The sequence below is a fragment of the Erpetoichthys calabaricus genome, chromosome 18, assembly GCF_900747795.2.
Source record: "Erpetoichthys calabaricus chromosome 18, fErpCal1.3, whole genome shotgun sequence".
Classification (NCBI taxonomy): Eukaryota; Metazoa; Chordata; class Cladistia; order Polypteriformes; family Polypteridae; genus Erpetoichthys; species Erpetoichthys calabaricus.
This window is the reverse complement of record NC_041411.2, coordinates 22,146,525-22,160,185: the sequence shown is the minus strand read 5'-3', so window position 1 is coordinate 22,160,185 and position 13,661 is coordinate 22,146,525. Positions and strand designations below refer to the sequence as shown.

The window sequence follows — 13,661 nt, the reverse complement described above, 5'->3', positions numbered from 1 at the left end:
TGATTTTTAAATGTCCACTTCTGAAAATGTGATCAGGTATGAACAAATAGATGTATGGGATTTTAGCCTTTGTTATACTGTCAACTATCCAGTGTTGCATTAATGGAGTAATTCAAATTGGAGTAAAATACTTGCCATGAATTTAAATTTACCTAAAGTTTAAATATTGTGTGGGCAGGAGAGGGACTCTTGGGCATTTCCATTGTACTGGAATGGAGTATTTACCATTCTGTAAGAGTGAAATCAGAACTGTTTTGAGTGAAGTATCTGAAATGGTGGAAGCTCAGAGCAGTTAAATGGTTAACCAATAACAAAGCTGCAACTGAGTAGGACCACCTTGTAAATCTAGGTGACCTCAATCTGCAGATGTAAACAGGTAACCTAATTGCTTTAAATGTGAGTAAAGTGGGCATTGTACCTGTAACTGCAGGAACTACATGCCAGCTATAGTACAAGAGGTGAACAATTGGGATATGGTGACCGGTGCTGGGGTATCTGAACTAACCCCCTCCTGTTCAGAGCTTTTCAATAGGTGGTAAGCCAGGCTCTGCCCAAATGACTGGCTCTGCAATTGAGTCTGACCTTTCACTTGAGCAGAGTCCTACAGTAACATTACAGATACCCCTCCCATTACTAATGTTACCATCGATCCTATATCCAGAAGACATTTAGAGATTTTGAATCCAGGGGTGTCAAATTGATCGTGGGTGGCTTTGACTTAAGGCAGCCAATGGGCTGGTTATTACATGTGGGCTATTTAGTAACTTCTGACCCATGGCCACTATATCCAGTTCTAAAGAGGAATTTTGGTTGTGAGAGATGCTGGTGATCCATCTTTTAGGGAAATATGGAGGGCAGTTGCAGGTTTAGTTGGAATGACTCTGTAGTTGTCATGATTTTGTCAAGGGGTAAAGAATTCATAATTGTCATGTATACATCAATATGGCACTACATGGTAAAGGCATTGGAACAATAGGTGCCTTTACTGGCATCCTCATGGTTGGTTTGTAAAAGTGGGTGGGTTTGAGCCACAACTAATCTAAGCAGGTGTCTACTGTGCAAAGGAGATGGAATATTCAGTCCTTGTGAAGCTGTTTAAGGTGCTTCCCTTAAGATGGTATGTTCCAGTTTAAAATTTGGGCAAAGGATGTGTGGTTGTCAACTCAAATGCAGTGGGCAAGGTTGAGTGGAGCAGAAGTGGTCATTTGTGAAACCAGTCCCTTTTTTGGGGGGGAGCTAGTTAATGTGAGTTAAGTACAGGTAGAGAAGCACTAAAGAGATGGTGAGAAATGCCTCTTTTCCAGGGCTTGATAAGGGTCAGGTGGAAAAGGTTAAAGGTTTGAAAAACCTGCATCTGGTCCACTGGTGACCATGATTTGGGATACAATGGGAATCTCCTGCTGAATTACCTCAAAGTTCCTGTCTATTTGGAAGTCTGAGAATATGAAGGTTGAGGCACATTCAGAACAAAGGTGGTTAGTTGTAGCCCCTACTTGACCCATAGGGATGGTTCCCTCAATTGTGGATTACAGATGGCAGAATAAAGCAAGACTTTTTTTCCCCACTCCCCCAAATTAAAGAATCTTTGGATGCCTTAAATGGTGGGGTTTTTTTTTTTTTTTTTTTTTTTTTTTCCTCTCTAATGGACCTTGCAAGAGGATATAACCAGGTAGCAGTTGCCAAAAAGGGCCCAAAACTGCATTTTGTACACCATATGGCTTGTTTGAGATTAATCAAATGCCATTTGGACTTTGCAATGCCCCAAATAACTTAAAATAGTTGAAGAGATTATTGCTGTACTTGAATGATGTGGTTCTTTTCTGCCACAGTTGTGGAACATAGACTGGACCATGTATTTGGGTGCCTTAAAGGATTTGGCTTAAAAGTAAACCCTAGCCCAAACTAAGCATTGGGCATGTTTGTTTTCTACAAATGGGGTTTAAAAACTGACTGAGGAAAAACTGGTAGTGTTTGTAGCCCCTCTACATAGCTTTGCTACACACAGGGCTGGTAAGAACAGGAAAGGTTTACTAGCAAAGTTTTACTCCGCTGGCCATGTTCTGGGGGTTGATCTATTTGTATGGAATGTTTTGATTTTAAAAATAATGAAAAGGTTGGGTCATCTCCACCGGTCCATTTGCTGCAATTGTGGGATGAGGACTACAAAGCTGCCTTTGTGGAATTAAAAGCCAAGTGAATCTTGCCCCAATGTTGGCATATACAAATATCAGACTTGTGTTTTGGAGATGCCACTCACAAAGCATATGCAAGTAGATTCATGCTTCATGGCATGACTGCAATTTCTTGCCCTGAAATTGGCAGTAACTGAAGCCCCACAATTTGGGGAGAAAATTTAGTCTTTACAGAACAACTTATTTGTAGATGGTTGTTGGGGGTAGTAGAGCAAAGATGGGTTTCTCAGTTGGCCTGATTTTTGATATTTACAGACCAGGAAAGAATAGTAATGCAGATGCATCTTCTGTTCAAGAGGTAGGAGGCTTCATAACATCTCCTGAACTACAATCTACTTCTGTGCAAACAATTGCAAGTGTTAAAGGATGCATTACACAAGAATCTAAAGATTTAGACTATGCTTTGCAGAGTGTCGTTCTTGCTAGAATTCTCACAGGAACAGCTAAGTTTATTAGATTTGGATGAAATTATTGGAAGATTCCTCTTTTTGGAAAAGTAAGCCACCCAGCCTCTGAATGGGGTAAGGAGTCAAGATGGACACTGTACCATTGCCTTATCAAATTCTAGAACAAGCTGGGATTCTGTACAGAGTGGTGAATGAGGGGGAAGATTGGGAAAAAGCAGATTGTTGTGCAAGAGTGTACAGGAAGATGTGGTTGTCAAGTTGTATAACTCACTTGCCAATTGAATTTTTTTTCAGTTGGTAAAACAATGCTCACAGGTTTCACACCATACATCAAAGGATGTATAACCCAAGGATTAAACTGCAGTGGGTACATGGAGAGCATGTAAGCCCTTGGAAGTTGTCACCATGGCTTTTTTTGCTTGAACCACCACACGATGGAATTGATGTCTTGTTACAGATGTGTCTGCAAAGTTCACTATTACAGTGCCAACAAGCAATCGAAGAGCAACTACTGTGGTCAGTGCTTTAAAGGAATGGATGTTTAGGTATGGTATCTCAAATTATTCTAATTGGATGTTTTGAAGCACAAGATTATCAGTGTGCCTTTTATGGTTTGAAGAGCAGGACCGCCCCATATCACCCACAGGGAATGGAAAATGTGAAAGGTTTACTAGAACTTGACGCAATTACAAGCCTTAAGAATTGAGACCAAAAAAATCGGTCCACATGTTATCTGAGGAGGTTTTAGCTTATAACGTGACTGAATCATTCCACAGGTTATTCTCCACTTTACCTCTTGTTCAGGGGGTCACCTGAGCTGTGGACCCATTATACCACAGCCTATGTCAAAAGGGTCAGGTTTATAACAAACTGTGTGGCTGATCAGTTGCCAGGGTAATTTGTGATGTAGGCAAACCTCACTTAAGAGGTGGTTAGCAGGGGGTTGAAGAGAGGTTGCAGGAAGCAGCAAGGAGAGAGCAGTGTGAGTGAGAACAAGCAAGCACTCCTAGGCAGCTGGACAGTGAGACCTAGTGGGGTGTTAAATGTTGGCCAAAGGCAGTTGGTGTTCTGAGGAGTGGGAGTGACCAGCAGGAGGGTGGTTCACTGCAAAAGACAGCGGAGGCGGCAGGCTTGGAAGGAGAGCCCCCGTGAGAGCATCCTGGTCGCTTGGGAAGCAGTCTGTCTGGAGGGAGCTTAACCGAAGCCAGGGATCAGGAAGCCTCCAGACCAGTTGATGGGAGAGCCCGTCTGCTGAAGGGGACTCCCCTGTTGAGAAGCCTGATGGGAGAAGCAGGGGAGCCGCCAGGTAAAAGGGCACTCTGTTTTAGATCCAGCTATACCTTTAACCTTGTTTTAAAGGATTTTAAACCTCTATTTCACTGTTTTAATGGATTATTTAGGAGAAATTAAAGCACTGCACTATTTGGACACTGTTTTGATTTTTAATAAAAAGCACTTGGCCTTTTTTACACCATCCCCTTGCTCCTTTTTTGTTGTGCCTCCCTGCCAAACTCATCAGTGACATTACCGACGGTGTCAGGTTCAGGGCTCCCAAAAGTAAGGAGGGAGCATGGAGCAGAACCCGCATTGTCTCAGGATCCCAGTAGATTGGTTACTGGGGAGCAAGTTACTCTGGTACAGGAGTGGTCATGGGCATTTGTGTTAAATGCTGGACTTCCCACAATGAGGGGCAGAAAGGGACATAACTTAATGCAGAAGTAAAATTTATGATCTGCTATGATTAACAGCCAGAAGTTCAAATCCCAGCAATTAAATAAATCAAAATATGGAATTTAAATAGGTAAAATTACAACATTCAAAATTGGAAAGGCATAAGGCCTCCCAACAGAAAATGTAATTATCTAAGGTAGTGAACAGCAGTTGAGACAAGGCAAGAAGCAACCCTGCGATACAAGGCCTTCAGAGCACAAATACTTATTCATACAGGGCCAATTTAGAGTCAATTCATCAGGGTTTGTAAATATTGCAATAAACTCCTTTGAAAATGCCGATTGGTTACAGTATTTTGGAAATTGACATGTACTGTAAGGGTTAAATTCAGTTGTGCTAAAAATGAACAGGACCAATACAATATATGCAAGAAGTCTGCCATTTACAACAGGAGCATAATATGAATATAGCTCACATATTTTTAAGGGCAAGTATTAAAAGTAAATGTATTCACTGAGAGGCTACAGTAAAGAGCAAGGCATCATTGTAATGGTAGAGAAAAACAACAACCATTGAAAGATGTACAGAACTTCAAAACCGGGAAGAAATTAACACATGATTAATTCTTGATCAAGCATTTGACACTTGCGCACTAAGTTAGAATTTAAATAGCTTATTTTGTCACTGCCTTCCTAACTGAAGTACAAAAATTGTGGAAAATTGTAAATAAAGAAAACATGAAAATGCAGGAGATAATGGGTGGACCTTTGGTCTCCATTAGAACACTGAGGCAGACAGAGCTTTACAAATATACGTTGGTGGTTGCAGCAAGTGGAGCCAGCAAAACTCAATGGGTGTTTGCCAAATGTTGAGTGACTTGGAATGAATGGATAGCCAACTTAAATATTTTGAGTGTCTCACTACGTTTAAATGGTAAGTAATGTAAATTATTCTGCAGTCTACAAGTAAATACTGTAGTTTTTAAAATTGGAATAAGTGTAAAATCAATGTATCCACTCAATTTAATAGCGCCGTTCCCATGCTCAAGGCACTTAAACAGCAGGATATATGTAATATTGGGTACAAATAGTTCTGCTTATAATACTGAACAGATAAATACAGGAGATGCAAAGCATTAAGTAGTATAAAAGACAAACCAGAGTAAAATACCAATATTTTTTCTATACTAAAAAAAGCCTTAACTCATTTGTGATATAGCATACACAAATTATCCTGAGCATCTAGAGAGGTAGGTAAACAGAGTGGCAGAATATCCGGTTATGGTAAAAGCCTTCCTGAAGAGATGAGTGTTCAATTTTTTTAAAAGAATGGAGTCCGCTGATCTAATTTAGGGAGGTTATTCCAAAGTCTGGGTGCTATACAGCTGAAGGCCCTGTCACCCATAGAGTGCAGATTCGTGTGGGGCACAACAAGATTGACAGAATCGGAGGATCTTAGTGGGTGAACAGGAGCAGAGTGATGGAGAAAGTCACTAATGTAGTCCAGTGCAAAGCCATTTAAAGCTTTGTAGGTAAATAATAGAATTTTATATTTGATTCTTTTAGACTTGGGAAGCCACTGAAGACAAAGCAGGATGGGTGTGATGTGTTTGCTGGTCTGTGTTAGGACTCTTGAAGCAGAGCTTGGCATCAACTGGAGCCGTGATATAAGATTAGAAGGGAAACCTGCCAGTAGGTAGGTACAATAATCGATGCAGGATGTGATTAAAAACCGGGAGAAGTTTCTCCGCATTAAAGGAGAGAAATGAGTGAACACAGGATATGTTATGAAGGTGAAAGTGGGAGTTTAATGTTTTATGTGGGTGGAATAAGAAAGGGAGGAATCGAAAATGACACCAGTGATTTCATCAGACCTTCTAATGCAAGGAATCTTGTTTAGAGTGAATGAGAAGGAGCTCATTTTCTTAAGTTGTGCTTTAGTGCCAGTTTGCAGGAGTTCCGTTTTGTTGCAATTTAATTTTAGAGTTCTGCTCCATCCCGGTTTTAATCTTACGGAGGCAAGTTATGAGCTGAGAAAGCTCTGAAGTTTTGCTTTTAACATTGAAATAGTTTATCATCTGCATAAAAACAGACGCAGAGGGCTGAGGACAGAGCCCTGACAAACTCTTTGTGTGACTGGCGCGGAGCTGGACCTGCTTTTGCCAAGACTAACCAACTCTTGCCTATCAGTCAGGTAAGACAAAGCACTGGAGGTCAGTGCCAGAGATACCCAGCATGTTTTTCATTCTAGACAGTACAATGTCATGTCTGTCAAATACTGTGCTTAGGTCTGACAGAATTAATATCCTGGTTTGTCCAGAGTTTGCTGCCATAAGTAAATCGTTGGTTACCTGAAGCGGAGCAGTTTCACATCTGTGCTGTGCCTTAAACCAGACTGAAAGGGTTCCATCAGATTATTAAAAGTTAAGTAACTGGTGCGTTGTAAGGCTACAACATGCTCAATAACTTTTGACAGAATTTTTGGCCCATTTCTAACTTACCTTAAGATTGTCAGCTCACTGGGACCAGGACATTGAAACTGCTTTGTTGTAAGCAGTGGGTTGGGGGTGAAGATTAGGACATACTGTACACTTCTAGTCCAATAAGTATTCTACTATAGCTGTTACCAATGACTTTCCTCAACTGAAATCTATTCACTAATTGATAATCATTAATGGAATTAGTTGAGAATGTTAGCTATATATAAATGTAACATGTTAAATTAAGTCAATTCCAAAGAAAAAAAGTTGCAGCAGTAATCCTGCCTCTTAATGACATTTTCTTAACTTAATGCGACTTATAGTCAAGTATTAACTTACCTGCTAGGAAAAAGGATGGATATCTAATCTTTAGAAGTGATTGATTTACCTTATTTAGAACTTTTAAATCCTGGACAAAGGGGACTGCAGAATATGCAAGTTTTTCATTTCAAACATTTGCTTTATCAGTGACTCAGTTACTGAGGTGTTTTACTTAAGATTCTTGGTATTGTTTTCTTAGGAAGGTCAAAATGAATTAACAGGAGAAGGTTTGATGATGTGGTTAGAAGATTATTCACATGTTTCATCCAAGAATCCATGTCAATTAAGCAAATAATTGATGGATTCATATATTCATTTATTAGTGTGAGAAAAATAGTGGTTAGTGCTACTGCTTACCATAGCAGGGTGTTCTAGGTTCTGTTCCAGTCACTCTGTGTTGGTCTTGCATTTTCTCCCTGTGCCTGAATGTTTCTTTTTAGATAATCCACTTTCTTCCCACAGCCCGAAGATGGCATTTTGAGCATATCTTGCAATGGGCTATTGTATAGTCCTGGTTACCACCTGCCTCATGTCCGATTCTTTTTCAACCCTGAAACAAAAAACAATTTGGGTTAGCAAACCTAATAACACTTTGCTCAAATAATTCTTTCAAAAATGCAATTATAGCAAGCAGGCACAAATACTAAAGGGTTACTAAATACTAAAGACAACATTAATTGTATTTCTATGCATTCTGAGTTAAACCAGGTCTAATGAAATACTTGGGTTTTTTTTTTTTTTTAAGAATGGGGTATGAATTTCTGCTATCCGCTTAATGCCTGGGTTAACTAGATATCATAGCTTTTCAGTTTGTGAAGTCTGCTGTGTGTTTCATGTCTGTGATAGATAAAAGAAATTAAGGTGGAGGCCCAAAAATAAATTCATGTAATTTCTACAACATGGGCTTCTCTTATGAAAAAAATTATGAATCCCATGGGGAAATTCAGAAATATAATTAAAAATAACACTGATTAAATATTTATGTAACAATTAGTAAGGCAAAATACTCAATTCAAAATCCGTTGGTGAGTTCATTAAAAATTTCTAAACTTTAAAACCTGCTTTCTCCAGAAAAAAATACTGGCTAAAATAGTTAGTTTCAAGCAGAAATGACTACTGTAATACTTTAGGTTCAGCCTGTAAATCATTCATCTACTACTCTGCAGTTAGTTCAGATATGGTAACATGGACACCTAGTACTAAACATTACCTTATAACACTGTTTATAGATGACCTTAATTAAATTGAAAGTTGATTATTAACTTCTTCCTGCACATAAACGTTGTAAATGGTTTGGCTCCTCCCCTCTTTACATTGGCTGTCGTCCAGAAAATACTGTAAATTTCAATCTTAAAATGCTGACTTTTTGTTTTAAATTATGATAATAAATTTGAGAACTAATTTCTATTGTCTTGCTTTCAGTGATATTCACTGATACTGATGGTTACCCTACTATTAGTCATCTTCTTTTTTTTCTTTAATTCATTGCTGGCTGTATTTCATTTTATTGTACTTTATTTCTATATTTTATTGTATGTTTTAATGTAAAGCACTTTGGATACAGCATTACTGATATTGTTGTAAATTTGCTCTATAAACTAACTGACTTTGACAAAACTAGTGAAGGAGACAGAACATTTATCTAGTCATACGTTGCAATGATTTGCCTATCGATTCTAGAAACGTCCCAGCATTTAAATCAAAGCTTTTTTTTTTTTTTTTAAATTTACACCGCTGCCTTGGATTGCTTTATAATTAAATGTATATAGACTGTTTTTGATTTACCATTATAAAGTCTTTACCCTTTTTCTCAGTGTCTGTGTTAGCACTTTTTTTTTTTTCTGCCGAGTGCTGATGTTTGTCACCTGTGATACTGGTCTTCTCACAAATCACCCATAAAATTGTCCATCGCGTTTGGTATGATCTTTTTCAGAAAGTGGTTGGCCTAGGACAATTTAGTACACTTTATATATGTGTATGTTTGTGTATATACTGTACAGCGTGACGTTTCTTTGTTTGGTTTTAGGATTATTTTCTGTGCTAATACTGAACTTCCTTTTTCACTGCAGAATTATAATAGAATACTAATCCAGACTCAACTTGCCGGGCGCCCAAGAGTAAACTGAACAGAGTTCAGTTGGATACTTGTATTAACCTCCAGGGGGTGGCACCGACCTTTCTTCCTCTGTTTACTTAACGCAAGCGTTGCAGGAACAAGGTACGGACTGACGACATGTAATGCTTAGTGTAAGCATAACAGACAAGTAGCCGAACACGCATTTCATTCATACAACTCGGGCACACATACGACATTGCTGTTTCATGAAATATTTCTGTGAAAAGACCGCATGGTGGTATGGAAGAGAGAATGGTGCCAAGTACTTGGATCGTACCGGCTTGACTCCCTCAGAAGGCGCAGCCAGAATATGTAACTAAGAAGGTAGTGGTTCTCCTTTATGATCCTATACTAATTATATGTAAAAGAGGTACAGTTTGGTTATTTTTTTGCAACCTTCAATATGTAAACATAACATAATGGCAAGGGTTACACTGATACGCAATCTCATTCGGCCCTCAGTGTGTGTTTGTCTGCAACATTAGTGAGGCACAAAAATTCATTCACCGCGTTTGTATAACTGCTTTAATTTTACATGTTATCATATTGTTCTCTGCACTTTGAAGAGCTAGTGTATATAAAAGAATGTGTACGAAAATAGGTGACATTGTGTTCCTTAATGATTCAGTACATTATGCTGTATTTTGTGTTCCAATATGGGATAGTCCCGTATTTCAACGGTTGAATGGCAACTGTACTGGTGTGTGTGGATGAAGACCATTATCAAGAACCAACACATGAAACGATCAAGTGCTGTTAGTAGATTTGGATTCACTTGCCATTGTTTCATTAAGTGTGAAGCATGGTCAGATATACTGAATTAAATTAATGCATCTAGGGGGTGCGTTAAAATGTAATCCCTGCGATTTTTAATATCTTAATCTCGTATTAGGAATAATTCATCGGCAGTTCTAATATACTGTATATTGTAAAGAAGGTGGAATGGAGTCTGTGCACCATATCTTACTTTATTTGCCATTAATGTAAACTAAAAATATAAAAATGTATTTGGCAGATTTAAAGGTAGGCTTTTACTGATTGAGCAAAGTGTTAACCATTTAAAATGGTTTACACAAACAGCAGTGACAGCTGTTCATGGGTGGAATGGTGACTGAGTGCTTGGCACCAGTTGATCCCAACCTCTGGACCCTGAATTCATCTTGTGTTTGACTGGCATCCCATTCAGATTTAGCTCCAATTTAGTTGGTGAGTCATTTAAGTTTGAACATTTCTTTAAAAGGTAGGAGTATGAGGAGTAAATTTTGTTTGGAAAATATTTTCATTTGCACTAGTATTTGAGTGCCTACAATTGTATTTTACTGTAAAATATATGCTCAAATCAATAAAATAAAATGTAATACATTTATTAGTTACAAAAACCTAATGTGCTTAATAATTTATGGAATACAACTATGTCCATTTCTTAATTAAAACACACTTTTCTGTATTTTATGTGTTGGACATACCAGGATGCTTACTAAAAATGCTATACTGTCTCAATCAGGAGTTACATGACCTAGAAACTCCCACACCCCCAATCAACACAAGCACAGGTTCAGAAGTGTCAATTTAAAGACTTTGTATAAAACAAATTAAACTGTACTAAATTGTCTCTTCGCGGTTTAATTTTTAGCATACTTAATCTGATTATCCAGAATAATAATATGGTGTAAGAACAGCAGAGCTGAAATAAAACTATTCTGCTTCTTCCTTAGAATTGGAACATGGATAACTGAAGTTTTTTCTTCTTTATATTGTAATAGACCACTCCTTATATATATTGTTTTTGTACCAAACAGGCAGGAGATGGACAGTCTGCAGAAACAAATGGAGGAACACACAGTTACCGTTCATCAGTCCATATGCACCTGGAATAGCACTGAAGGAGAGCTAACAGAACTGACAAGTAACAATGGTACACAATCAGAAACTAAACGGAGTAAAAGCAAGCCAGTGAAGATTGATCCCAGTGGGAGCACACTAGCAGATGACATGGAAAATATTCACATGCTCCCCTCAAGCGAGTCTCCTTAGTCACTCTAATGTGGGCATCAAAAGGAAGACAAGGATCAGTAACAATGTATTTGTTTTTAACATCCTGGGTTTATAGGGATAAGTTGTCAGTTCTGTTGTGGTGGCTGCTTTTTCTGAAGCAAATATAAAATAACATTAATAACATGATAAAATTGGGGTGTTAATCTATAATCTGCAGTGGTTTTGTTTGTTAATGACCAATATAATACTCAATGTAAGACCCACAAAACAAAACTGCAGCACCTTATGTATAAACAGCTGTTGGTGCAAGTTTAGGAATTGAACTGGCAAAGCAAATGATATGAAGAAGAATGTATTTAATCACGGTGGCGCAGTGGTAGCGCTGCTGCCTCGCAGTTGGGAGACCCGGGTTCGCTTCCCGGGTCCACCCTGTGTGGAGTTTGCATGTTCTCCCCGTGTCTGCGTGGGTTTCCTCTGGGCGCTCCGGTTTCCTCCCATGGTCCAAAGACATGCAGGTTAGGTGGATTGGTGATTCTACATTGGCCCTAATGTATGCTTGGTGTGTGGGTGTGTTTGTGTGTGTCCTACGGTGGGTTGGCACCCTGTCTGGGATTGGTTCCCTGCCTTGTGCCCTGTGTTGGCTGGGATTGGCTCCAGCAGACCCCCGTGACCCTGTGTTCGGATTCAGTGGGTTGGAAAATGGATGGATGGATGTATTTAATTTATAATGGCATGTTTTCTCCCTCTGTCTCCTAAATCAATATATTGAGCTGGGTCTCTAGAGGGTTTTTTTTCCTCTTTACATCCCTTTCTTTATCATTTGATTATAATTTTATTTACTTGTTTTTGTGCAATGTTTGTGTTTTTTTACTTTGTTTTACAAACATGGAATCGCACAGAATCCCAAATGTCTGCCACTTTAAAGCCTGTTTGCCGAGATGTTGTTACTCATTTTATATTTACTTATAAGTATGTACAGAAAATGCCATTTATTTGAAAAATATCAGTCAGAAAAATATATATAGGAAAAATGATAAAAAAAAAAATGGTTTGCTTGTGTGGTTGCAAACTTGTATTCATTGCATGTTAAGTTGAAGAACTGTGGTTTTTTTTTTTTTTTTTTTTTTTGTTTTTTTTGTTGTTTTGGGGCGATGCATTTGTCCATGAGAGAAAAGTTTATATAGCTGGGACTTGGAGGATGAAAGTGTAAAACTACTAAACTGTTTCACTAAGGGTACCTTTTAATTTGTTGCAATGTATGTTTCAAAAAGATAACATTTTATTTTGTATGTGTTAAGGTGGTATTTAAAGGTAATTCAGAATGTGTTAAATCATGATATTTGTATTGCCATTCTGGGTATGGAAGGAAGTTGGGTTGTTTATGGAACATGCATATCAAAAAAAAAAAAAGTATAACTGTATTCTGTGGTCTGTATTCTGTTATTGGATTTCAATTCCTGTAGGATGTAGGGGTGATCACATCCCTTAGTCCCTCACATCGAAGACAGGTGCCCCAGAAGGTTGTGCATTATCACCACACCTTTATTTGTAACGCACAAAGAATTCTTTTCATACTCATATTCTGTCAAGATAATCTAGCAACACTCATCCTGAATTCAGTCTCTGTGCTTCTAGAATAAGATAACAACTGATTAAACAGTACAGCCTAAATTAATTGGAATTAAATGCATGTCAGGAAAATGGATTGTGGACTTTAAGTGAAACAAAAGAAAACTCCAACTGCTATTTATCAGTAGCCAGCTTGTATAACTAGAGGAAAACTTGAAATTACTGGGTACCACCATTTCCAGCAAAGAAGGATATTCTTTATGAGACTATTAAATAACAGTGTGTCACGGGAAACAATATCCCTTTTCTCCTGGGCCACCACTGATTTGACCTTTTCTGTTTCAGTTTTCCATCGCTGCCGAGGACAAGAAACAGCAAGAGAGTGGAGTGTAGTACACCTAAAATCCTAAGATGCTCATTATGGATTCCTGCAGCCCTACAAGTTTGACCTTAATGACCTGATCTGACCCCTAGAAGACCACCAATCCTCTGTTCACTCTTCTTCCAATATGTAAACAGCCTATATCTGTCAAGTCGCTATGCAACAGTTGTGAGCTTCTTTTGTCCTCGGCACTAACTGGACGAATATATCCAAGGTTTAATTGTTAAAAGAGTTGGATATAGTCAGTTGAGAAATGCTAATTGCTTTTATCCTTATTTATTATGTTTCTATCAGACTTTTATTGGTATGGTTCTAACCAAATCAAATTGCCTAAAACTGAAGTAGTATGGAAAAAAGTTTTTTTGGCAATGGTGGGAATTCCAAGAACTGTCAGTGCTTTTATTTTAAATACCTTGACTGATTAAGCTGGTGCAGTGTTTACAAATATACTTCTCTCATCTTCCCATCTGCTTTCCTGGTGATGGGTGTTGTGGCAGAATGGTACAAATGTGTATTAATTTCTCACAAA

The 13,661-nt window shown here is 38.3% G+C and overlaps 1 protein-coding gene across 2 annotated transcripts in view; it reads left to right on the top strand.

Moving 5' to 3' along the window:
* golga3 (golgin A3) overlaps positions 1-13,327 on the top strand; it is a 158,303-nt gene extending 144,976 nt beyond the window's left edge. Inside the window, exons 24-25 of one of the 2 annotated variants that reach the window (XM_051921260.1) lie at positions 10,986-11,266; positions 13,096-13,327. In XM_051921260.1, the coding sequence (XP_051777220.1) occupies positions 10,986-11,220 (235 nt within the window). In that variant the 3' untranslated portion in view covers positions 11,221-11,266; positions 13,096-13,327. Of the gene's footprint in view, positions 1-10,985; positions 12,603-13,095 lie in introns of those variants that run through there. The other variant, XM_051921258.1, reaches the window with a different exon arrangement.
* The last annotated feature ends 334 nt before the right edge of the window (positions 13,328-13,661 follow it).